At 37.0% G+C, this 27704-nt stretch overlaps 1 protein-coding gene across 3 annotated transcripts in view; it reads right to left on the bottom strand.

Moving 5' to 3' along the window:
* The window catches only part of LOC121386433 (balbiani ring protein 3-like), a 251642-nt gene that overhangs the window by 84425 nt on the left and 139513 nt on the right, over positions 1-27704 (bottom strand). For all 3 annotated transcript variants that reach the window (XM_041517325.1, XM_041517326.1, XM_041517327.1), the window contains exons 5-10: positions 25612-25962; positions 23797-23886; positions 20047-20136; positions 18017-18106; positions 12839-12928; positions 720-809 (exon numbers count right to left, since the gene is read on the bottom strand). In XM_041517325.1, coding sequence (XP_041373259.1) covers positions 720-809; positions 12839-12928; positions 18017-18106; positions 20047-20136; positions 23797-23886; positions 25612-25962 — 801 coding nt within the window. The remainder of the gene's footprint in view (positions 1-719; positions 810-12838; positions 12929-18016; positions 18107-20046; positions 20137-23796; positions 23887-25611; positions 25963-27704) is intronic.

Here is a 27704-nt window from a genome sequence, read left to right as displayed (position 1 = left end):
TTGTTTTTGTAATTATTTTGATCAATTAACAGAAAACTAATTGTTCAGTTGTTCTGGGAAGAAACAGTCATTTAATCATTGATCCTGATGCAGGTATAGTTGCAACTAGTTTCGTAATCTCAGTAGCTGTATATATAATGCTGTTTTATAATAAAAATCAAAAGCTGATTGTGAAAATTATCATACAGAATGCAAACTGTGTAATTTGAGTGGTAATTGCCTTTTGACCCTTGCTAAGTTTGAGCCGATTTATATTTTATATTTCCAGTCGAGGAAAAACCCAAAACCCAACATATCACTATTAATATCAGTCAGTATAATTTCGTCATCTCAATGTCTTAATTAATATGAAAAAAAGAAAACGATTATGAAAATGATCATACAGAATGCATACTTTGTATTTTGGTTGCCCCCATCCCCGACAATTTTGTGCCTTTATATGGCATACCTCTTATATTGCCAATCAGTTCTATCAAAACAAGAAAAGAAAAAAATACTCTACTATGATTTCTGTAAACATTATAGAATGTCAAAAAATTTGAATAGTTACAATGTACATGTATTCCTAGAACATACATACCACAGGTATCTCCAATCTGGTGCTTTGGACACTCATAGATAAACAAGGAAAGAAAAAATACTCAACTATGATTTCTCTAAACATAAGAGAACGTCAAAAAAATTAGAATAATAATTATACATGTGTACAACAGACATACCACAGTTATCTTGAATCCGGTGCTTTGGACAATCACATGTGCAGTTATCCACACGAAGACTGCCATACATACACTGTAAGTTGCATGTTTCTGCAATAAAAAACAATACAGTGAAGGGTGTATACTACCAAATCAAATCCCATAGATGACAATAGTAACACGTGGCTAAAACTCCTACCTGCAGCGTATCAATCGACATAAATGCCACGGATATAAATACTACCACCCCTCACCCTTAAAGTGAATCAGAAAAAATTGGGGGTCAAGCTGCTCATTTCTGAGATAATGGGTAGCATCTATGACTACCCTAGTTCTACACAAAATTTGAATACTATTTTTTACAGGTACCCCATACATGTTTCTATCACAAGGTTACTTGACAGTGGTACTAGATGAAATCAAATTGCATAAATTTTTTGCCCAGATGAAACTCTCACATTTATCACCAATCACAGTACTTGTGGTGTTCACTTCTGTCAAAATTGGGTGCATCTCAAACTTTGACCCAACCGGACGTTATTTTGTTTATTACTACCTGTAATTATATTTCAATACTATTTTCTGTTACATTTTGCATTATTGATTAAAACAATCATTCATAAATAAAATGCTCAAACTTCGGAACAATATCTTGCCATGATACTTCTGGGGTAGCATTAAGGATTTTTCCCCAGGAGTCCATTTTTTTTCCAGTGGACTCATTTGCTTCTGAATTGGCTAATTTCCATGAGTCCATTCTGAAAATCCATGAGTCTATATTTTTTTCGGAAATAACAGCTTAAGAACACATTTCCATGGCTTCAGTCAAGATGGACAACACCCACGCCTTGTACGAGTTTGTTATTTATGTTTTAAATGATGTTAAAAATTGCGTTTTGGATCGTTCAAAGTGAACAACTTTGGCGGCCATGATTCTTTCTAGGTCTGATGTCGGGCAAGTCCAATTTATAGTGGTGTGATGCTTGTTACTCTCTTGGTTATCGTATCCATATTATGTTACTATAGTTTAGTTATTTGTTATCAAAATAAACAATTTGTTATGCATATCTAATTTAGATTGTTTTGTTTGAAAGGGAAAATCTATCCACTTATAGGAATATTCACACAAGTCAGTAAACTGTATAGCTACACTCGGTTCTGTTTAGACAGAAATTACAAGGATTTCTGATTGCCCAATATCAGTGTGTGTAAATGGTTTAAATAAATAATTAAACAAATCCACAAAATACCTAAACTATGTCAATATTCAGATGCATAGTGATATATTGATATAGTTTGCCGATATAGTGGCCGCAATGGGCGTCTTAGCTCAGAACAGGGGAGATAATAAAACAGGTGGTGCGTCACTTGTCAGGGTCCAACAAACTGGGACAATAGCTGTATTTTTTCATTGCTTTGTCATTCTCTGTTATACCACGATCATAACGGACCAAAACCTTATTGGCTCTGTACCTTATCAGTTCATTTATGAGAATTTTCTTCACAGTTCAGGAACATTTTTATAAACAATAAAGTTGAGAAAAGTAAGTATCCAAATACAAAACTTTACAAACCCCTAAACCATTAATTTTACTAAGTCGTTTTTGTTTATTCCTTAAAATTACTGATATCAGATCCACATGACTCGTAGAAATTGACTTAAAATGAAGAAAGACGAATTAACTTTTGGGTGCATGTCACTTGACCTCACACATGCCAGATCAACAAGGCCAAAAATTTGAATTTTTATGATTTTTAGGACCCCTGTTGTTAGAATTTGTTTTCAATTATTATATTCGATCTGCAAAAGGTATGCTACATTTTTGTGCCTCTATTGTAGTGAATAGTATTCATAATACATTCATAACAGTTGTAAAGAATTTTTTTTTAATGTACTTTTCCCAATTAGATAGACATTAAGAAAAATGCAACAAAACACATTCTGATATTTAAAATATTACTTTACTATTAAAACAAACTGATACGTAATTTCAAGTCACTCAGTTGGTCGCTTATAACCTGAAGCCAGTCAGAGACCAACCAGGTTTCTGGGACCCTGTCGATCATCGCGCCATCTGGAATAGAGTTATCTCCACCTGTTTCAGCTAAGACGCTCATTATTAAGTTGCTGTGACATTTCATCTTTCCACTATAGCAGTGTTCGAGATTAAACATTTTGGGCAGTATCCCAGTTGGATACAAACATTTCCAAATCTGGTATCCCACCTGAGAATTTAGTATCACACTTAAATGAAATTCATAAATAACACCATGACAAACTTGGATGACAATGTTCTCATTCCCAGTCTATTGCTATGCACCCAATCAAAATCGAAGAATTTGTGATATTCGCAATCAAATGGAATCGGCAAAAAGATTTGCTGCATCTATTTTTGAGTAATATTGACATAAAGTAATATTTAGCAGTAATCTATAAGTGTTTCTGACATTACTGATGATAAACCTACCTGTATCAATTTTCTGCAGATGTGGAATCAATACCTCAAATAAAATTTGAAGTGAGAAAACATCCAACAAAAACAATAGCGACTTAGTGGTTCCCAATCTATTGCTATGCCGCTATTGCTCCAGTGTAGCATTAGACTGGGTACAAGTTGGGGGGGGGGGGGGGGGGGGGGGGGGGAAGTATTGTTATGGCACAGCATTAGACTGGCTACGAGCTCGAAAATACTTTTATTTAACTTACCAGTAACTGACAACTTACATTGTTTTAGTGAAAACTAAAAACGCAAGATTAAAAAACACCAAACAACATTATATGGCATCCCGGTGGGATACTGGGTTCTTGAAGTCTGGTATCCAAAATTAAATTCTGGTATCCCTGGGATATCGGGATACCGTTAATCTCGAACACTGTATAGTAAGGTATGTGTCGACTGTTACCATGGCTCCAGTGTTAGTAACGTAGCCCGTGTTCTGCTTATGGAAACCCCATTGATTGTGATGTATATTGGCCACACGCAGATTTCCGATGGCGTTTCGGCCTGAGAGAATAAACCGTAATCAACTGAAGTGTCCTTTCAAAATATAGACTCGTCTTGCCATTCCCACAATTCCACCATACAATCAGAAGAAAGTGATTTCCACTAATTGTTTTACAATAGGTTTATAATGGGAACGATAGCAGAGATCATGGCGGGATTATGAGTGACGGATTGTTTGACTTGGCTAACTGATTCCATGCGTCCAGATCACTTAGGACATGGTGATGATGAAATAATGGAATAAACATGTGTCTGGAATGCGTCTTTGAAAATAAACTGGGACGGTTTTATTATCACTTGTGGTGATGAGCAGGCGTCCATGTCTACTTTCCATACGTTCAGAGATGCATGGACGCATCTTAACGCGACCCCTATTGTTTATAATACCTGCAATAATTTTGGGGGTGTAATTATTCTGACGAATAAATGACAGATTGTGGTACCATCCTGGCTAGAGGCGTTCATCTTACAGATAATAAATTAACCAGACAGTAATATTCGACAGGAGTCACAATCTTATTAGAATATCCTTTGTGACTGCCTTGTGCAGAGATGATTGACACAGATTACATTAACTATTTTGTCATTCAGATGAAAAAACAACAACTGCAAAACACTTGTTATAAAATTAGTTCCAAGTGAAATAATTAACACTTGATATGACCTTTCAAAAATAAAATCACAAAATGCATATATACTTGTAGGATTTGTGGGTTTCATTGTGTATGCAGGATATTATTTTTCTTAAATACAAAGTACACAAAGAGAGAAAGAAATGGTTTATTTAACGAAGCACTAAACACATTTTACAGGGATTTATCCAGGATTTTTCTCTAGTCCTATGGCTGATCTGATTGGGAAAATTAGCGCTATTTTAAAAAAATTGTTTCTAATTTTCATTATTATTCATACTTACCTAGTGCTAGCACAACAAATATGCTATTCAACCTGAGTCATACCTTCACATTGCTGAATTCTCTCCCTTGCTGGATATGCATAGTGCTATCCTTGCATGGGCTATCTGTAACCTCATTCTCGGTTCAAAGTCCACCCAGACCCACCAAGGGAAATCCTCCCTGGGGTGAGTGGGAGGTATAGTTTGGTGTGCTATAGCACTAGGTAAGTATGAATAATAATGAAATTAGAAAAAAACTTTCTAATAATCTTATCAACTTACCTTTCTAGCACAACAAATATGCTATAACAGACATGCAATGACACCATTAGAACACGTGAATTCAACATTAAAGGGAGGAGGCAAGAAAAAGGAGGACTGACCCGTACCCAAAAAAGCTCCTTGTAAGTAATGGCATGGAACTTCCCAAAAAGACAGAACTCATCCCAAAAAAAGGGAGGGAAAACATTTCCCTAGGGAGAGGTAACAGTAAACACAACAAAAACCCATCCCATGTAAAGGGTGTGGTCTTAAACATGTTAGAACCGTAGACAGGTGGCGTACGGACGGAAATAAAAATTGTCAAAAGTGTGCCGTCCTTTCCAAACTCCCACATTCATGACCTTTATAATATCTATGAAAGTTCAAGCAAGCAGAAATGGCTCTGATTTAATATGGTTTAACAGAGAAATTCCGTAACACATGATCACCCGCCATCTCATATGCTAGCTTGACGGTAACAGCAATGCATTGAGACAAAGCACTTTTGGTGACATCACCGGGCTGCATGGTATAAGACAAAAAGAGTCTCTTTTTACCCCGCCGGCAGTTCTTCGTACGATCCAAATAGTACTTCAATGCCGGCACTGAACAAAGAAGTCTATTCGAGTTGTCAGATGGAAGTGCACGAGATAAAATGTGAATGAGTGTAGGGGATAACTCTACCTGGGTTTTAGCACCAAAAATAGGGTTGGTATGTAAAGTTGTAATCAACAAAGTCATATATAAATGCATGGATCTTACTGATACGACGACAAGCCCCCCAAAAGACCAGAAACAGAGTCTTCCACGTCAAAGGTCGAAGACCAGAAAACTTCAACGGCTCATAAGGCGCACCCGTAAGAGTGTATAACACTAGAAAGACATTCCATTTCGGAATAATGGAAGGTCATTCTACCGTGGTTTGCAGTGATTTAAGTAGATCCACCAGGTTTGTGAAAAAATCACGACGTCCACACTGCTTAAGAGTAGTGAAAATCACCGCTCTGTGACTTTTCACAGCCAGGACTTTGAGTTTCCTTTCTTGGACCAACTCCAGAAAGTACTCCATTAAATAGTTGACAGTTGGTGTTCAGGGATCGAAATCACGTTTGTGCGCCCAACAAACCCAAGCACGCTAGTGACACTGATAAACTGACTCTGTAGAACAGCTCTTCGCTGTGGTGACGAGGTGAGCAATATGTGTTGAAAAGCCTCTGCCTCGCAAGGAAGCCCTGATAACCTCCACGAGTGTCTGACAGCAGATTGGGCAACGCTGGTGACAGTAACGGGACTGCCACTAACAGTGGTAGGAGCTGTGGAAACCAGGGCTGCACCACCCACAGAGATCAGTGTCACGTGACAAAGTTGCTGTACCATCTTGGCATAAAAATCCTGTCCCATCCAATCCATACTCAAGATGTCGTACTCCATGTCAGTGTGTCTGGTACTGGAGACACGAACACCGGCAATTGGTTGTTCAACCGTGTGGCAAACATGTCCACCTGTGGACTGCCCCACACCCGGAGAACCTCTGCGACCACCCCCTTGTTCAACATCAACTGTCTGAACGAGTGTATGTTGACTCAGTGTGCTGGCTAACACATTCACTGATGAAGGAATGTGTTTCGCCCACAGGGTCGTCCCTAGTTGGTCGCAGAATTCCAAAATCGCGAGAGCTTTGTGACCCAAAGTCTCTGATTTTGTGCCACCCCAGCGGTTGGGATACGCAACTACCGTAGTATTGTCGCATCAGAACAGAATTCAATGCTGTCGAATAACACTCTGGAAATGAAGACAGGCACAATGCACTGCCTCCATCTCCAAACAGTCGATATGGAGCTTCCTTTTGGAGAGATTCCATACCCCTGAAATGTGTTGATCCAACAGGTGTGCCGCATAACTGTGCAGCGATGCATCTGTGAAAAGGATCAGGTCTGGAGCAGGGGAATGAATGAATGAATGAATGAATGTTTAACGATACCCCAGCACCAAACATACATCGGCTTTTGGGTGTCAAACTATGGTAAATGCAAAACAAACGGAGCAGGGAAGTGCAATGGCACCGTTAGGAACATGCACTTGTCTGACAGGCACTCTTGTATCGGAAGAGTCCCAGGGGCACTAAAGTGTCCCAGTTGTGACCGTCCCACCATGGGGACAAATGCCACTGGAGTGGTCGTTTGAATCGTCTGAACCCTATGGTCAAATTAAGAATGCGGTCAGAGATTCTAGGTGACCCAACACCTCATGAAGAGTTTGTACCACAGTATTCTGCTCCTCCATTAAAAGTCGCACCGATGTTTGAAAATTGTGGATATGCGCATCGGTGGGAGAAACCGACACCTCCACAAGATCGAAGACCACTCCGAGATATGTGAAATTCTGTGCCAGCGTTAAATCCGATTTCAATCAATTGGGAATAAACCCCAATTGTAGGATCGTGTCCAAAACCAACCGGACGTTGGTCTGACACTCCTGTTGCAACGATGCTGGGATCAACCAATCGTCCAGATAGGAATGCATTTGAACCCCTAAAGAATGAACATGACCTAACACCACTTTTACTACACATGTAAAAGCATGAGCTCTCGTCGCCAAACTGAATGGTACGTAGCACACGAAACTCATATGCTTTCCTGTCGAAGAGGAAGCGCAGAAACTTCCAAAACGCATTGTTCACTGGGACATATCAGATCGATAGACATGCACAGCCCACTCCCCAATTTGAAGCAGGTTCCCTCGCCGAATGTGTGTGAAGAAACGTTTTCACAACATTTGATGCACTCAACTCCACCAGGTAGTGGTTGTGCCGTAACAAAAGACTGTTTGCAAACAATTGCCCAGATAACTGAACGATATGTATAGAGGTTTTCAACGCAGCCTCTAAACAGCCTTTCTCCATCGCGAGAAGGCTCTCAACAGCCTTTCCTAACCCAAATAGGAAAGTTCCTAAATGGTTGTTTATCTGGAACATAGACTTAGCCAGCCTTTCGAACGATTCCAGATCCACAATGGGCAACAACACGTTCGGCGATGGGCAACAAACGGATCTTACTCGCGGGAACGACCGCCAGGTGTTTGAGAAAATCCACCCCCAACGTCTCATAGGAGTCTGCATGGAAAATGTGCACTCCTGACAAGATTTTTCCCATAGGCAGTGCCGTCAGGTACTCATCTACACCCACTCCTTGGATATGATCACTGCTAGTGATCTGCGCATCAATATCACAAAATGATCCGTGCAACTCCTGAGCAAGTGGTAGGCCCGACTCCTCACGTAGAGCCACCGAAAATCCGCATTTGACAGAGGCAAATTCCGTGTTGGAAATCGGTTGATTCCGCGATTTTCTGCATTTGTGAAAAATGGCAATTTCTGTGATATTCCGTGTGATAAAAGCAATTTCCGAGATTTTCCGTGCGGTAAGAAACCGGTAATTCCGCAATGAACCCATCATCTGCATACAAACCATCGTCAAAATGGCAATTTCTGTGACTTAAATATTCAAGTGCAGACACAAACTATACTAAATAACAGTTTAGTACTGTATAATACTTTATTTTCGCGTTTTTCGCGTGTGAATGAAATTCGTGAAAATATATTCCATGCGAAAATAAACTTTTAATAAAGGCCGACAAAAAAGAAAGAAAAAAAATGTAGTCTCGTTCAACTATACCACATTAGTTTCCGATGTACGAGGCTAGTAGTAACAAAGCGGTGCTCCCTCCTGTCATGGAACCACAAAACACAAAAGCTGTTTAAACCTTTAAATCAAGAACACGATTGTAAGTACATACATGATAATAAAACAAAACTAACACTAAAAAGCTTTATGCTGTTTTCCTTCGCATGTGCTAGCGATCAATTCATCAGACAGAGTCTACACGTGTTCAACGACAGAAGTAAACATGCATTATCACAGTATATTAAAAATGTGGAAGTGAAAAAGTCCGGACTGGGCTATGTTCAGATGTTTCACAATTTTATTTTTATTTTTGGCCTGTTAGCCAATCACAAACTGTTTTGAACTAGTATTTTGACGGCAATAAACCTCTCGAATCTGGTCTATGACAAAAGCCAGGACCGCCAGATAATCACACTCCTCGTCTACCTGCGAACCAGTGTGAGAGAGAGCTGGGTCAGCAACTGAATCCGGTCCCACTGATGCTTTCTCCGAAGCCAGGTCACTGTCCAAACGATCCTTAAGATCGGCAAAAGTCTCCTCCCCCTTCTCGAGACGCCCCCCCCCCCCGCAGTGTCTCCCAAAATGGACATAATATGAACTGTACGGCGGTCCATAACTGAGATGGGGGGGGGGGGGGAGGGGGGGTGAGGGGGAGTAATGGAAGTTGCGGCCAGCGGTCCTTTCTGTGCAAGCAATGGTCCCAACTGAGGCAAAGCTTGCAAGAATTTCACAAACTTCAAAACGTTTTTTGAAAACCAAGTGGTCGTTCCTGCGCAGAGTGCGGAATGGTCGGAGTTTGTCACCACAGGCCACCCCCGGCTGAGGGGTACCAGCGTGATTCCCATCCTCTATTAAGCAAAGTTGAAGAGGTAGGAAATATCAATGGTGCCAATTGCGAGGAGACCTCCGTTGTTACCGCAGTCACCGGACGCAAATGGAGGACCCAAATGGGCTGAGCTCCACCCAGCGATGAACATCGGTCAGGATCCCATCGGGGACGGGTCCTGATATCAGAACAAACTGCTCAGTTTGTAATGAATCGGCAGGTCTCTCCTCATGCCTTAAGAAAACTGGGGTGCTGAAGCGACTGCCAGCAATTGAAGGCAAAGTCGGTGCTACATGCTCTCTGGGCGAGGCAGTGGACCAGTGCACAACGGAGTGCACATGCTCAGTAACCGCTGAAGTCATCATGGCCGGTGCGGCGACGACTCCACCCTGCCCACCTTCTGCATCGGTGATGCTAGAGACATAGATGAAGCCACACAAGCAGAATAGGGCGCCGTCACCAACGAAGATAGCTCTTGTACCAAGGGCACAGTACGAGCCCTGAGCTTAACAAACAGTGTTTTCACAGGTGAACTGCAGAATTGAGAATGAGGTTAAAGGTAGGATAGCACTACGGCAAGGGATAGAATTCTGCAGTGTGAAGGTATGACCCAGGTTGAATAGCATATTTGTTGTGCTAGCACAGTAAGTTGAATAAGACTATTAGTCTTAATTTGGATTTTTGGGGGCCGCTGAATTTATGCAAGATGACATGGTCAAACACTATTTGACTATGGCCATGATCAACGAGCAATACCCAGAAGAATCCTAGATCCATGCATACATGGATGGCTCATCAACAAACGATGTGGTCAATGGAGGTGCAGGCGTGTTTGCTAAGTTACCCTCAGAAAACATCTCCAAAGCAGACATCCCAACCGGCATCTACAGTTCCAACTATAATACAGAGGCCCAAGCCCTAATGCAGGTCACTACCATGATTAAGGACTTCAAAGATGAATGTCAGCAAGTCTTCTTTCTGTCAGATGCTCGTTCAGTCCTGCAAGCGTTAGAAAGGGACACACTTTCTCATCTAAAGAAAGGCATCTCAGAACTTGCAAAGAAAAGACGAATCGCCCTAAACAATGGATTCCAGCCCTGTATGGGATCCCAGGAAATGAGGAAGCAGACAGGCTAGTAGAGCTGGGTGGTATTGAAACTTGAGGTTCGGTATCAGCATCATATGTTGGGGGTGATTTACCTCGGTATCAGTACAGTTTTGACACAATACCAATACTGATACCGATATCGAGGGTATTCTCAATATACTCTGCTTGAAATGCATGCCCGAGTTAAGTCTCATCAACTAATTTCATTGAAATAAAATTAAATTCCATACAGAAGGCCCTCGTTTGGTTTATACCCAATCCTTTTTGCGTTTGTTAGCTATATTGTTAGTTCTTTACTACATGGCGGGAAATATTTTTCAATACCGAAATTTTTGTATTTTGAAATTTGTTTAGTACGGTAAATCGGTATTGACATGATACTGATACCAAACAGTATACTACCCAGCTCTACAAGCTAGCCAAGCTAGGAGCAAAACAAATGCAACCAAACAATAGTTAGCTTCTCCGAAAAGAAAACCTTGATCAGGTTAGGCAATAAGCCTATAGCTAGGACAGTGAGGGATAATTATCACCTTCTCAGCTAAGTGGATCAAGTAACTCTATTAAGACTCTGTATAGGCCACAACAGAACAGACTAAATGCTCACTTGTTCAAAATGTTTAACTAGCACCTTCACCAACTTGCAGCTGTGGACTCGAAGATCAAACAACGGAGCACATCCTATAGCAGTGCCTAACCTATCAAGATTTGAGACAATCTGAGTGGCCTATTGCAACAACCATACAAACCAAACTCTTTGGTGACACAGCTGAGCTGAGCTGAATTTGTTTTACATGCGAATATACCATTAAGGTTTCATCTGACATCGCCAGTGACTAAGTCCAGGCCAGGAGCGGTTTAAGTTCGAGATAGACAAAATTTGGAATAAAAATTTAGAAGTTGTGTCAAAGACCTAAGGCCAAAATGAGCTGATTCATGGTGACAGAGAAGAACTGGAAAGACAGCTCATTTCATTTTTCATACTGGATTACTGGTGCAGCTTGTGAAAGAAAAAACCCACAAATAAATATAACTAATCAAATATTAAGCAATGTTTTTTCTTCCATGTTTATTTTTTTATTATTATTATTCTCCTAAAGAATAATTAGCAAGGCTCAAAATCCATTTTGTGGAATGTGAAGCAATCTCTGCTTTTAATATTTTAATCTGGAAGTAAATGCTAGAACCTGGAAAACAGGTTTATAAATGACTGATACATACTTTACTCTCATTTTTCAATATTTTCTTTTTGTCCACTTTATAATATCTAATTCAATATCAGTCCTATAATGTCCACATACTGATAGTTGAAACTCATTTCATAATCTAAATACTTGTAGAATACGTTAACATGGAAATCAAAAGCTAGTGAAACATATTATACAGAATGCAAACTGTGTATTTTGAATGGCAATTGCCTTTTGTGCAATGCCAATTGCGAGCATGTAATAGGTTTTAACGTGCACATTCAGTGCAAGGTGTTGTAGCACACCCATTGATGTCATCCTACTTATATTAGCAGGCAGGTCCCATCAAAAAGTACTGTCTAGTTATTTGTCTAAACAAAAACAAAATGCAATAGAGAAAAGAAAGGAACACAAGGAAAGAAGGAAGAAAGAAAAAAAGATTCTGCTGTAATTTCCCTAACTATTGTAGAATTTCACAAAACTAGTTTAATAGTTATTCCTATTGTCTGAACCAAATTGTTAACAACTACAAAACATTACTCTCCTACCTTTAATTGCCGTTAGATTTCCTCCAAAGTTTGTCCAGACACAATTCTTGAAAAAACCATTACAAAGACACAGATTCCACATACCAGATGATAACCATGTCACCTATATCGACTTCGCTGAGAGCGCATAGGGAAAAAAGCATGTAATTTTGTATCAGCTGCCATTTTGACTTTTTATGGAATATTCTTCAAGAGGGGTGAAAGGATAGGACTTAATCTAACAACGTCATAACATGTTATGATATAAAAGCAAACGTGATGACGTCATATTATTATTTTTTTTTTAAATTATTATTATTATTATTTTAATGATACCACTAGAGATCATCGATTTCATATTAATTGTGTCACATACTTTGGAGGCTTTCACCCCTCTTGAAGAGTATTCCATAAAGAAGCAAGATGGCAGACGGCAGAAAACTGCATGTATTTTTCCCTATGCAATCTCAGCAAAGACATTATCAGCGACATCGTTGCAGTCTCGTGTGTGGAATCTGTATATTTGTAGTGTTTTTTTTGCGATTTTTGTCTGGACAAACTTTGGAGGAAATCTAACGGCAATTAAAGGTAGGAGAGTAATTTTTCATAGTTGTTAACAATTTGGTTCGGACAATAGAACAGACATACCACAGTGATCTCCATCCCAGTATTTGCTACATTCACATTTGCAGGCAGATTCTCTAAGAGTGCCTTTGTCACAAAGTAAGTCACATGTTTCTGCAAAATATAAAACAGCTAGTCAAGCAAAATCATCAACATATATTTATATTATGTTATTAAAACATTTATAGTCAGAGAGGGGCAATTCTACGGTAACACAAGTTACATTCTGATATACAGTATCTATCAATCTCTACCGAATAACTGTGATAAATGAAGGTGCTCATGTGTCCTTTATATGATAAAGCATACTGGCTACCCATGTTACATATTCCCAGCATGTCAATGTTAAAGTTTGTTTTGTTTAACAACACCACTAGAGCACTGACTTATTAAGTAACGCCAATTAGATGTCACACATTTGGTAATTTTAGAGAGGTAACCTGCTACTGGCTGGAACGAGAAATAGTCCAATGTGCCTATTGACGGGGATCAATCTGAGACTGACCGTGCATCATGTGAGCCCTTTACCACTGCGCTACGTCCGTCCCAACATACATGTATTACAGTAAACTAAAGAATAATTATTCATAGCCTCCCCTGAATCTTGAGTCAAGAGTTGGTGGTAACTAAACATTTGACATGTGGTAACACATGTGACACTGTCTGAAAATGTAAATAGAACCACTGAAAAAAGACATTCAGAGCAAACTCAAACTACATTTTCACTTTAAAAATGTGTTTTTGTAAAAATGCAGTTTAAATATTTTTGCTGGCCTACAGAGATTCAAATATTGTAATAATTGTGCATTCGTCAGGGTTGGATCATTTAAAAAAAAGGTTTTGTAAATTTCACTAGCCCAAAATAAAGCACTATATAATAGCCTGAATTTCTGATCAATTATAATAAACTTTATAGAAGGCTGAAAATGATGATTCTGGGAACCCAAACCCTATAGTACCTAAACAAAAGGGCTGGTTTATTTTGTTTTTAAAATGGCACAGTAATTATTAAAATAAAGGTAACTTTGTTCTAATACATGTACATGTATGTTGAAGAGAACATCAGATTTATGGATAACTAATCACAAATACATGTAGGTTAGCATTCAAGATAAAGTAAACCTGCCATAGGCTGATAATTAGAATATATACACACGTGTGAAGTGAAACACATTGCACACACCCCTCCCCCATCTCATACAATAGACAGTAACTTTGGATGTTATGGGTTGCCCAGCTTGAAAATTTCAGGCAATCTTCTACAATGTACGAGGTATATACACAGTAAAGTTTTGAAAAAGATTGGTGATGATATACTTTGGGGGTCAAGGTCAAAGGTCATGTCGAACTGTAACTTTATGAAGGTTCGATTGTATGGTGTATAATAAAATTTATTTGTCTATTCATTAACCTATAACCATTTGAATTTGTTCTCTATCTCTATTAATAAATAAGTTAGAGCCTTTCAAAATGGGTGGTACCCTTAGAGACAATTAATTGAGTTAGAAGTCTAAAATTTTGGTTCAGAGGTTTTCTACATGTACCAAATTTCACTGAAATCAGAGAATATGATGACTGATAAATATTTATTATGTAAAGTCATATCCGTATAGTAGCAGGATATGACATTTGCAGGCTTTCAAGCAAGATTTTGTGAAAAATAAGGGCTTTTTTTATGGCAAAATTCTTAAAAAATAAGGGCTATTTTTTGGAATTTTTAGCACTTTTTGGACAAAAATAAGGACTGAAATTCAATAATCAATATAAAAGAAAAACATTCTGTACTCACCTCCAGGGAGAACATAAATACAAAAGCTAATTACCAACTCAGAAGATCATGCCAATAGTCATCAACAGCGATATTCAGCATATCAATACAACCAGATTAAAGTAATCTGATATGGTGCAAATCCATGCTGAATATGATGCTGATAACCACAAAGATGTCTTCTGAGAAATACATTAATTCAACATATTCATTATCTGAAAGTATACTAAGGCTAGATTTAATTAATTCCAACACTTATTTTATGTTGCATTTATCAAAAAATTTGAAAATTTGAAAATTTTGGATTTTCACCAAAAAATTAGTGCTTTTTAGGATTTTGAAGCTTTAATAAGGAATATTAGGGCTGCTGTCAAAAAATAAGGAAAATTAGGAAAATAAGGGCCCGCTTGCAAGCCTGCATTTGACATCACACATGTGACGTCACATGTATAGCTACATGTACATTACAAAAATGCTCATTTGCACAATGTTGCTGAAATAACAGAAACAATAGCAATTGATCGCTTGAGGGAGGTGGGAGGGACTGTAATTATAATTTTATGCCTCATATGACTGCCATACGGTTTAAATAAAATATTATTTTGCAGGTGGTGGGTATACAAAAAAACTGTCTCCCCTCATTTGATTTGTGCCAGCAACATGCTTGCTAATTTTTCTACAATAGGTATAGTGCATTGTGTCAGTATTATTGTCATGCTGAAGCCACGGAAACTGAAGTTTCATTCAATTTTCTACGTTTTATGACTGGCTCTGTTTCGGTTTTAGCTGCAGATTTCTCAGATTGGCCTTCATTTGACTTTTCAGAACTTGTTTCACCTGTCTCGTCTTCTTGATTAGCGTTTGAAGTTTTAGATTTTCATTTTCCTAAAGAATTTTAATATTTTAACATTTTGCTGCTTTGAAAGTTTTTGCCATGCTTCTACATGCTGGGCGGAAACAACGTATACATCTACACAGCAAGAAAAACAAACACACCGCTAACTGGGGCTGCATTCGATTTGAACGAGTGTAGCAACATGTGTAATGGTTTAGCAGATCAAACGCAACACATGTCCGTTCAATAAATACATAGTGGAAACTTTGGCAGTTTTTTTTTTTTTTTTACCTTGCTTCACATAACATTTTGTAATGTTAAGACCATCATCCCTTCTAAAATTATTAACACCCTTGTCACCCCCTCCACTTTTCACTGCCATAGTTATGCAATTTAACCAACATTATTTGGTTTGCATTTTTTTCTTTTGAATTTATTATTTTAAATAAATAATTGATTATTATTTAGTTTATGCTTTAAAAAAAATCACAATGTTTTAAAGACGTTGCAGGTAAGTAAATTTTGAAACATGCAGTGAGTGAGCAACCTTTACTTGATTGTGTACTCGTGTTCTTCAAACGAATGCAACTACCAGTAATGCACCATAGTGAATCAGTTATGTATAGTACAATACAGTATTCGGAACTTATTTTTGTCGGCCGATTACATACATGTACATGATCCAGAAATCGATATCAACTGAGATATTCCAAATGGTTGTGTGCATTAAATTAACATATCAATCGAAATATCTGGATTGTTTTCGCAAGTATGTGGATTGTTTTTGCCAAAACACTAAAATCAGCGATGAGTTCTGAACGGTTCCGAAAATTAATACCGAATTCACAGTGATGATTCAATTGGACAACTTCGTAAATAACGAAGTGTTCAGACTGCACAATAAAGTCAACAAATTTCATTGGTTTTCGCTGTTAGGACTGAACGCACATGTCAAATGGCGATGATAATAAATTCAATCAGATACCACGCCAACATTTTGGTCGCAATGTAGAACACTGCAAAGGCTAAACAAGATTTTCCTATGATGTTCAGAATATAGACCAAACATTTTTTTTAGTTATTTGTATCACTGTGAACTAGTAATTATATATGACACACCACCATTCCAAGTTGTTCCTACATGTACATGTGAGGCTTGATGGTCCTGTATGCATCTGTATGCAAGATATGGTCTGGACAAGGATTTACTATTATGTGCAATAGACTGTGAAAAGTAAAAGTAAAGTGTTTTATTTAACGACGCCACTAGAGCACATTGATTTTTTCATCTTATCATCGGCTATTGGACGTCAAACATATGGTAATTTTTACACTGTTTTTTAGAGGAAACCCGCTGTCGTCACATAGGCTACTCTTTTACGACAGGCAGCAGGGATCTTTTATTTGCGCTTCCCACAGACAGGATAGCACAAACCATGGCCTTTGTTGAACCAGTTATGGATCACTGGTCGGTGCAAGTGGTTTACACCTACCCATTGAGCCTTGCGGAGCACTCACTCAGGGTTTGGAGTCGGTATCTGGATTAAAAAACCCATGCCTCGACTGGGATCCGAACCCAGTACCTACCAGACTGTAGACCGATGGCCTAACCACGACGCCACCGAGGCCGGTCCTGTGAAAAGTAGGTCACTGACCTAGTAGTAGTAAGCGAAACATGTTGTTCTTACATGTGAGGTTTGATGGTCCTGTATGCAAGATATGGTCCAGACAAGGATTTACTGTTATGTGCAGTACACTGTGGAAAGTAGGTCACAGTGACATTCCTACATGTGAGGTTTGATGGTCCTCTATGCATCTGTATGCAAGATACGGTCCGGACAAGGATTTAGTGTTACTAGTAGACCGTGAAAAATAGGTCACAGGGACCTAGTAATAGTATGTGATACACCTCAATCCCAAGTTGTTTCTATATGTGAGGTTTGATTGTCCTGTATGCATCGATCTGTATGCAAGATATGGTCTGGACAAGAAAAAGTCAACAGACTAACATACGGATGGATGGACAACTCCATACCATAATACGACCCATCATAGACTGGTGTATGAAAATGGGTAAATCACCAGAAAAGGCATTCTAAACAAAACATCTGCAAAACTATCAAATCAAATAAAAATAGTTTATTGGTTCTAACGTTGATCACCCCGTAACAATGTGTGGTGCAGAAGGAGATGCAACCTATATACATGTAGTCCCCTGCGGTTGGATCGGTAAACAACTAATAATTGTACAATGCTGCTCAATACAGAGGCGCTGTATGCAATAGTAAGATAACATTTCCATTTAAAATGAAAATCAAAATATGATCGTGAAAAAAACAAAAAAATCATATGGAATTAATACTGAGTATTTTGAGAGCCATTAATTACCTCTAGCTTGTGCCCTGCCAATTTCAAGCCTTGATTCTATGCCACTCATATTTCTAATCGGGTCCAGATATTTGTTGAAAGAATTGTTTTAAAAATAGGTAAGAAAGAAATGCAAGGAAAGAAGAAGAAAAATTACTCAACTATATTGCCCCTAAATATTGTAGAAGTTCAGAAAACTGGACTACAATAGTCATTCTAAAAACATACATACCACAACTGTCTCCAGATCGGTGTTTTGGACAAGCACATGTACAATCGTGTCGAAGAGTGCTATCCTTATGACACCTTAAGTCACATTTCTCTGCAAAGTATAAAACAGTAAACAAAGCATATATAGTTATATTTTAATACTACTCATGTATTTTCTATTATTCATTGCATTATTTGATTAAAACATTCATTCATAAACAGAATACCCAAATTTAACTATGACTATCTTGAAAAGACATATTGCATTATACTGTTGTCCTTAATACCTGCAACCATTAAATTTTGTTTTTAAATTGGTATTTTTGATTATGTTGATCAATTAAAGAAAAACAGACTGTTTAGTTGTTCTGGGGAGAAGTATAGTCATTTAATCATTGATCTAATGCAGGTATAGTTGCAACTAGTTTCTTAATCTCAGTAGCTGTATAATGCTGTTTTATAATAAAAAATCAAAAGCTGGTTGTGAAAATTATCATACAGAATGCAAACTGTGTATTTTGAGTGGTAAATATTGCCTTTAATTTGACCTTGTTAAGTTTGAGTCTTTTTCTTTTTTTTCATGTCATCGATTTATATTTCCAGTCAATGAAAAAACCCCTTAAAAACATAACCTCATGTGGAAGTTTAAACCACACGCTGAGATGCACTTTTAGACCATAAAAATTTTACTGATGCAAACTTTACTCTCGTTTTATGGCACATTATTTTTTTAACAATATCACTGTTAATATCAGTTGACATAATTTCATCATCTTAATTGTTGTACAATGCCATAACCTTCTGACTACTGCAGGCAAGATATCTCACCCGACATCACGCCAGTCGACAAATTGTACATTGTATACAGTACATCCTATAATAATAATAGCATACAGAAAATAAATTGATTGAGAGTACATGCATGACAGCTTTAGTTTTGGGGTGTATTTTAATGGAAAATACCTAGGAACTTTTAATTTAAAAAGTGATTTTCACTCGACAACATGGGCGGGATGCCGTCATTTTCAGGGATCGATAGCTGATATTGTGACAGCTAATTTGATAATAAATTTGACCATTTTACCAACAGCAAAAATCGAGCACCAAATATCTGGATATGAATTGTACTCAGTTTTTAAAAACAATTCTGGTCAGAAAAACACAGATATTGGGAATAATGCTTATTTTTTATTTTTTGCCTAATTTTAATCAACATTAACTGATCTAAAATATCATAAAAAATAGAAAAACCCACAGAAATAATAATTATCAATTTAAATATGAACTTTATTTTATGTATTTATAAAACATATAAGTGAAAATACCATTTAAGTGAAAATATGTAAGTTATAAACTTGTGCTCACTCAACGTGGTTTTTGTCACAAATTATAAGGTTAAAATGAAAAACCCCAAAACAACCCTGATTGTGAAAATTATCATACAGAATGCATACTTTGTATTTTGATAATGTTGAGCCTTTATGACATACAGGTACCTCTTATATTGCCAATCAATTCTATCAAAATACACTCTCCAGGTATTTGTTGAAGAAATTATTTAAAAATAGAAGACAAAAATAAACAAGGAAAGAAAAAAATACTCAACTATGATTTCTGTAAACATTATAGAATATAAACAAATTAGAATAGTTATTCCCGGAACATATACATACCACACCTATCTTCAATCCGGTGCAGTGGACAATCAAACATACATACCACACCTATACATGTATCTCAAATCTGGTACTTTGGACAATCAAACATACATACATACCACACCTATCTCCAATCCGGTGCAGTGGACAATCAAACATACATACCACACCTATATCTCCAATCCGGTACTTTGGACAATCAAACATACATACCACACCTATCTCCAATCCGGTGCAGTGGACAATCAAACATACATACCACACCTATCTCCAATCTGGTGCAGTGGACAATCAAACATACATACCACACCTATCTCCAATCTGGTACTTTGGACAATCAAACATACATATAGCTATCTCCAATCCGGTACTTTGGACAATCAAACATACATACCACACCTATCTCCACTCCGGTGCAGTGGACAATCACATGTGCAGTTATCCCTACGAAGAATGCCATATGAACACCTTAAGTCGCATTGGTCTGCAATATAAAACCATACAATATAGTTATAATATTTTGATAGTATTTTCTATTACAGTTTGCATTATTTGATTAAAGCAACCATTCATAAATCAAATACTCAAACTTGTGGAGAATATCTCCATTACTATTATTTATAATACCTGCAATCATTTGGAGGGTGTGTGTGTAATTATTCTGACAAATTAATGACAGTTTATTGTGGTGTCATCCTAGAGGTGTTCGTCTTACAGATGAAAACCAGACAGTAATATATGGCAGAAGTCACAATCTTCAGGGTATTCACTTGGGATTTTTTTGGACTGGCCAATCGGGCCACTCACAGCAACACTTTGACTCACCCATACAACTTTTGAATGGCCCGTGACCGAATTTTGTTAAAAAAAAAGAACTTACTTAAATTGTCACGGGACCCACACAATCAAACATGTGGAATATTTTACCAAGGTTCGATCTTGGAATAATTGTTGTTGGCAACGTTCGCAGTGACGATTGGGTGTTTGGAAAAGTAGACTCGGTATATTTCCGTAAGAAACAAAAACGTTCCAACACAATGTAACTTACGAAAACCTCAGGTTCGTAAACAAAATCTTTCTGCGAAATATAGCATAGCGGAATGTGACGAGTTCCGATTGAACCTACGAATACATTTAGGTGGTCGAGGTTTTCCGAATACATAATCAAAACCGGCTTAGGCATTCCAAATGGTTTTAGACTGTTTGCTAGACTGGGGAAGTGGTCGCTATTATGTCCTATGTGCATTTGGTTGCGAAGATACTAATAAGAAACCAGTTGAAACAATAAATAAAAAATAACTTTCCGATCTCTCACAAACATTAGTTATTTGCATTTTGATACATAATACAATATGTGGAATTTTTTCAGTCGCCAAGCGGGCGACACGTGATAAGTTTTAACTTGCCTGACGCTATTTTGACTCGCCATGGGCAACCGTAAAGTGCACACCCTGCAATCTTATTAGAATATTCTTTGTGACTTGCTTGTGCAGATATGATTGACACTGATTACATTAACTATTTTGTCATTCAGATGAAAAAACAACAACCGCAAAACAAGTTAATATGTTGTTTCGCTTCTTTGGTATCATGTGATCGGTCCGTCATTAAGGGAGTGAAATTTGCACAATAATAACACGTGAAGGCATTATACCTGGATGCATTTTCAGTATTTATGACCTTTTTTGGTACATTTTGTGAAAACAAAACCCGTATATCGGATAATTCAACCTCATTTAAAGATACACGTGCATACAAAAATATAACAAATAATTCAAACATATGCAAGCAAATATAATTTTCCTGGACACCTGGATATGGAGCCTAATACATGTATATTGCACTTTAAAAAAAATAGTTTAGCCAGACACACACACACACACACACACACACACACACACATTTTGAGGTTAGCATGTTTGTATTTAATATGGTATCTTTATTTTGGGTATAGTTATTTTGGGCACAGCATTTAATGCCTTAGCTTTGTTGCAATCTATAAAGCCCTGCATGGGTATTGTTTTTTAACCTGACATCTAAGTTTACCGTATCATGAATTGGCCCATCATATTGTATTCTAAAAACCAGTAAGTGGAACATATTATTTATTAAATGGAGATAAAGGAAAGGTAACTTTACTGTTCCTTAAAGGGACATTCCTGAGTTTGCTCCATTGTAAGATGTTTCCGACTAATAATATATTTCTACAATTAAACTTACATATTAAATATATTTTCTTGTCTAGAATATCAGTGTCTGTATATTCAATGTGTTTCTGGTCGTCTTAATATTTGTAAGAAGCCCAAACTGGATTTTGTCTTCAAATAATTTCATACGTACGAAAAGATGTTTTAAGGAAATCAAATGAAATTTAACCTAGTACAAATATTAGAACGATCAGAAACACGTTTAATATACAGACACTAATATTTTATGCAGAAAAATGTAATTACAATCGTTAAAAAGGCTCTGTTAGTCAATGACATCTTAAAAATTGCAGCAAACTCAGAAATGTCCCTTTAATGCAGTGTGTATCTTTTTTAACAGGTACCATATTCACCAGACCTTAACATCGATGGTCGCCCAATGGACTACCTTTGTAAAATTCTTAGTTGCCCTTAGCCAATAAAGGTCGCCACGCACGACCAGGCAATGGTAATTTTCAACCCTGATGTAAGCTGTGACTGTCCCACCACACCCCTACCCCCACCCCCTGCACACATATCTGTCTGTGTTGGAAACAAACATGAATACACTATAGTACCAGTATGCTGTTAATTGTCTTCTCAGCATTAAATTTGGGATGGAAATAAACAGCAGTGGTAAGTAATTGTAACATACAGGAGGTGAAGCTTTTAATTTCATGTATGTTTCTGATAATTAAATACATGTATTATAGTACTAAACATTTTTTATTATTATTTATTAATAATAAATGTAACACTATAATCAATAGATGTGGTACTGAACGGCATTCATAACAATAATTTCATAAAAATCTGAATACTAGTAGTTGTATACAATACTTTAAAATGGAAATGAAAAGCTGGTTGTGAAAATGGTCATTCTATAATGCTTACTGCATATTTCAAGTGGCAATATATTGCCTCTTGTACCCTTCCAATTCAATTCACTTATATTTCCAACCAGATCGATCCACCAAAATATACTCTCCTGTAAAGTTCCTGTGCATCAGTGAGACTTATCTTTTAAAATTTAAAAATATTGGATTTTAATTAGATGTACTATTTATCTGTTAAAAGTACAGTGATCCTCTCCTGTCTTCTGAACCTGAAGTACGGTCTACACAATGCTTGGTGAGCCGTTGGTGATGATGTAACAGAATGACGTACTGATGGATGGTCATGGTTGTACTTTGTGATCACTTAATCGGTTGCGGTCAGTTCTTCCACTGATTGGCCTGAACTCAGGGATGTATTGGGATGTTAAACTTGTCATTTCCAAATGATTCCATATGTAAACCCACTTGATATTGACAATTTATTAACGTGACTTTAGGTGTTGACTCTTTACATATGGAAGATCCTTAATATCCCTAAACTGTTGAGAACATCTTCACAGACACTGCATAGTGTTCTCGTGAACACCAAAATTATTAGCAACAACGTTTGTGCCATTCTAACCTAAATAATACCCATCGTTCGAAGAAGATCATTTTCTTGGAGGCGTGGCATCACACTGACAACGATCAGATATCAACACAAGTATTTTTCTGAGTGTTGAGATTCCATACAATAGTTTTAGAGTCCAATAATATGAAAAATGATGTCAAACAGGAGCATGTGACCAAGAATGCTAGTAATGCAACTTGTGATCACAAAGCATGAATAGCTTGTGCAATTGACAGGACACCTGTGGAATATCGAAGGGAGTGGTTACACATTCATTTACCGAAATATGTATGACCAGATTTCAAGTCAATTATATTGTATATGCAATTATTTGGTGCACAGGAACTTTTTTCCGTGAGTATATATATATATATTTTTTTTTATTGTTTTGAAAATAGAAGAGAAAAGCAAACAAGGAAAAAGAAAAGAAACAAATGTCAACTAATATAATTTCCTAAATATTGTTGAATTTTAGAAAACTAGAATAATATTTATTCCTAAGAGAAACATACCACACTCAGGTCCAATCCAGTATTTTTCACATCTACATTTGCAAATATCTTTTTGAAAATTGCCATGTTTACAGTTGAAGACGCATAGATCTGCAAAATAAAAAACAGTACAGAAACCAGCAAAATCATAAACATGTAGTTCTATTTTTAAAACTATTTTCAATTATTTTTTGTATTATTTAATTAAAATATGCATTCATTCATAAATACCGGCCTTGGTGGCGTCGTGGTAGGCCATCGGTCTACAGGCTGGTAGGTACTGGGTTCGGATCCCAGTCGAGGCATGGGATTTTTAATCCAGATACCGACTCCAAACCCTGAGTGAGTGCTCCGCAAGGCTCAATGGGTAGGTGTAAACCACTTGCACCGACCAGTGATCCATAACTGGTTCAACAAAGGCCATGGTTTGTGCTATCCTGCCTGTGGGAAGCGCAAATAAAAGATCCCTTGCTGCTAATCAGAAGAGTAGCCCATGTAGAGGTGACAGCGGGTTTCCTCTCAAAATCTGTGTGGTCCTTAACCATATGTCTGATGCCATATAACCGTAAATAAAATGTGTTGAGTGCGTCATTAAATAAATCATTTCTTTCTTTCTTTCTTTCATTCATAAATAAAAGACCAAAACATACAGCCATGAGAACCACAGCATGTGGTCAACCGTCCAGTCGCACCAGGTGTGTGAAAACAATGCCAGGCAAGTAAAAACTTTATCTAATTGTGTTGCACACCTGGTGCAAAAACATTTTGTTCAGTATTGCGTCGCAATTCGCTCCACAAATTTCAGAGATAGCTACACAAATTTAAAACATTAACAATAAGATAGTTCACGGATGATTGATTGGGCTTCCCTGCATGCTGACGTCCCATTGTTTATCATTCCCATGGTGGCCATATTATCACTAAAGATAATAATTTGTGAACTCACCCAAGAGTCATTATATAATGCTTACTGCTTACTCTAATCTTGTATTATGTCATAGAAATGAGGTTATAAATGAAGTCTTAGAACGACATACATGCATCCAAATATTTGCTAAGTCATTGTTGTACACTTTTAACAGTGATGTGGGAATTGTATAAAAAAAAATTAAGAACAGTTGTTTCCATTATTTATATATAACTGAAAATCAGAACAATAAAAACAGGTGAATTTTATTTTATTATTTAGTTAATTAAGAATTTTATTATTTAGTTAATTAAGAACAATGTATTAAAACTAAATGAATATTAATTATATTCTTTAAATAATATTACAGATGCATGCATACATACATACATACATACATACATACATACATACATACATACATACACACATACATACATACATACATACATACACACATACATACATATACAGGGTTTCTGCCAGTGGGTAAAATGGGTATTGAACCATACCCACATTTTTGGGCAGATTTTTTTTTTGACTGTGGTTGCATTCAATTCTATATAGTGCCATACCCAAAAAAATTCTTTCTGGCAGAAACACTGATATATATATATATATATACACATACATACATTTTTATATATATATATATATATATATATATATATATATATATATATATATATATATACATCCGTCAATTTCAGGTCCACTTGTACATCACAAAATGATTGATTCGACTGTGGATTTTTGTTTCATTGGATGGTATATGAGATTGGTGACCTGGTTATTACCTTGGAGCAGCGAGGCATATGTCTAAAATGTTATCGCAAGAATGTATGTTAATTAACAGTATGTGCTATCAAAAATAACGAATGATGTTCTCTTCACCAATGGGTGTGTAAGAAAGAAGTATATATACATACTTAATTTTTCGCTTGTGATGTTCATGCTACTCATATCATCTTCTACTCTACAAATCCAATCCCCGTTTTCCTGGGCTGATAACCGGGTGACCTGTATATTGTACTCCTTAATTGTCGGGATGCCGCTCTCTGTTCCGTTCCCACAAATAGCTTTAATGCCTTTGAATTTGTCTAAAGCTGTGCAGGTGTCGGAGTCCTGATGCAGCGTGCCGAGAATACTCTCAGTTGTACTCATCCTCCTGAACTGGACATGGGCTTTAATAACACCGGCGTTTGTCAGCTTGCAGGTCACAGTCAGCTCCTTCTTATACACAGGTGGACTGGGATTCAGTGAAAGGGATACAGTCAGATCTAAGATCAATAGATGAATGAATGAATGAATGTTTAACAATACCCCAGCACAAAAATACACATCGGCTATTGGGTGTCACAAATGGTAAGAGACACAGTGAGATCTAAGGAAAGATGAATGAATTAATGAATTAATTAATGTTTAATGACACCCCTGAACAAAAATACACATCAGCTATTTGGTGTCACAAATGGTAAGCGACGCAGTGAGATCTAAGGAAAGATGAATGAATTAATTAATTAATTAATGTTTAACGACACCCCTGCAGTGTTCGAGATTAATGGTATCCCGATATCCCAGGGATACCAGAATTTAATTTTGGATACCAGACTTCAAGAACCCAGTATCCCACCGATGGATATGTTTAATGAATGTAGCGAAAACATCTGGTAAGCGACGACATATAACTAAATTCTCAGGTGGGATACCAGATTTTGAAATGTTAGTATCCAACTGGGATACTGACCAAAATTTTTAATCTAAAACACTGCCCCTGCACAAAAATACAGATCTAAGGAAAGACGAATGAATGAATGAATGCATGAATGAATGAATGAATGAATGAATGAATGAATGAATGAATGTTTAACGATACCCCAGCACAAAAATACACATCGGCTATTAGGTGTCACAAATGGTAAGGGACGCAGAGAGATCTAAGGAAAGATGAATGAATGAACAAACGAACGAACGAACGAACGAACGTTTAACGACACCCCAGCACAAAAATACACATTGGCTATTGGGTGTCACAAATGGTAAGAAGGCCTATCTGAAACTACTAAGGAAAGATAAACAGAAATTTGTTTGTTATTGAAGATGTACATCTACATCAAGTTACATGAACTGTATATACAGCATATTTTACCAAATATAACAAATTATATGAACAAACGAATACAATGTATGTTTATTTGCATTGCCGATCATTTCACAGCATGTTCCACACATAAATACATTACAATGCATATGGGTGCAACGATACAGTCAAAATCGTATTGTGATATAAGAAACCATATTGCAATATGTACTGCAATATAGTTGATATTATTTAAATTTAATATTTATGGGGTTTTTTTTTTTTAATGAAAAGTGAAGGCATAAACTTTTTAAGGATCTTTATTAGTTTCAGCTGTAAGGTAAATGTTTTAGGCCAAATTTTTCTTCAAGAAAATCAGCATATCTACTACTTCAAGATTGAGTGCGGCCCTCTATGCTGTTACAATGTCCCCAGCTGTATTGAATACACGTTCTGATGTACCGATGTTGCTGGAATACACAACCATTTACTTGCTAAATGGGAGAAAATGGGAAACTGCCATTGGTGTCCTTTCCACCATACCAATGGATCATCTGACATTGGTATTATAGAGCCTCTCCCTTGAACACATCAATCTCAAATATAGCCTGTTCCATATTTGACTCGGGTAACATCTCCTCCTTTACAAAAACAACATCACCCAAAATTGAGGCTAAACCACCACTATAGCACAACCAGACTGAGTAGTGAGGTCACTAACCTTTGTTAAATAAGTAATACTAAGTATATAAATAAAAATATTTGTAATATTGATTCCATCATAGACCTAAATGATTATATAAACCACGACATTTATTAGCATAATGTTCTTCTTGGTCATTTTTATTTGTTAACCCAATACTATTCTACTAGAACACTAGGCCTACTAGAACTATTTATAAATTGTCACATTCGGGAAATACTTACTATCGGGCTTTTTCC

This window comes from Gigantopelta aegis, chromosome 12 (assembly GCF_016097555.1).
Source record: "Gigantopelta aegis isolate Gae_Host chromosome 12, Gae_host_genome, whole genome shotgun sequence".
Lineage (NCBI taxonomy): Eukaryota > Metazoa > Mollusca > Gastropoda > Neomphalida > Peltospiridae > Gigantopelta > Gigantopelta aegis.
This window is presented reverse-complemented; position numbering and strand designations above follow the sequence as displayed.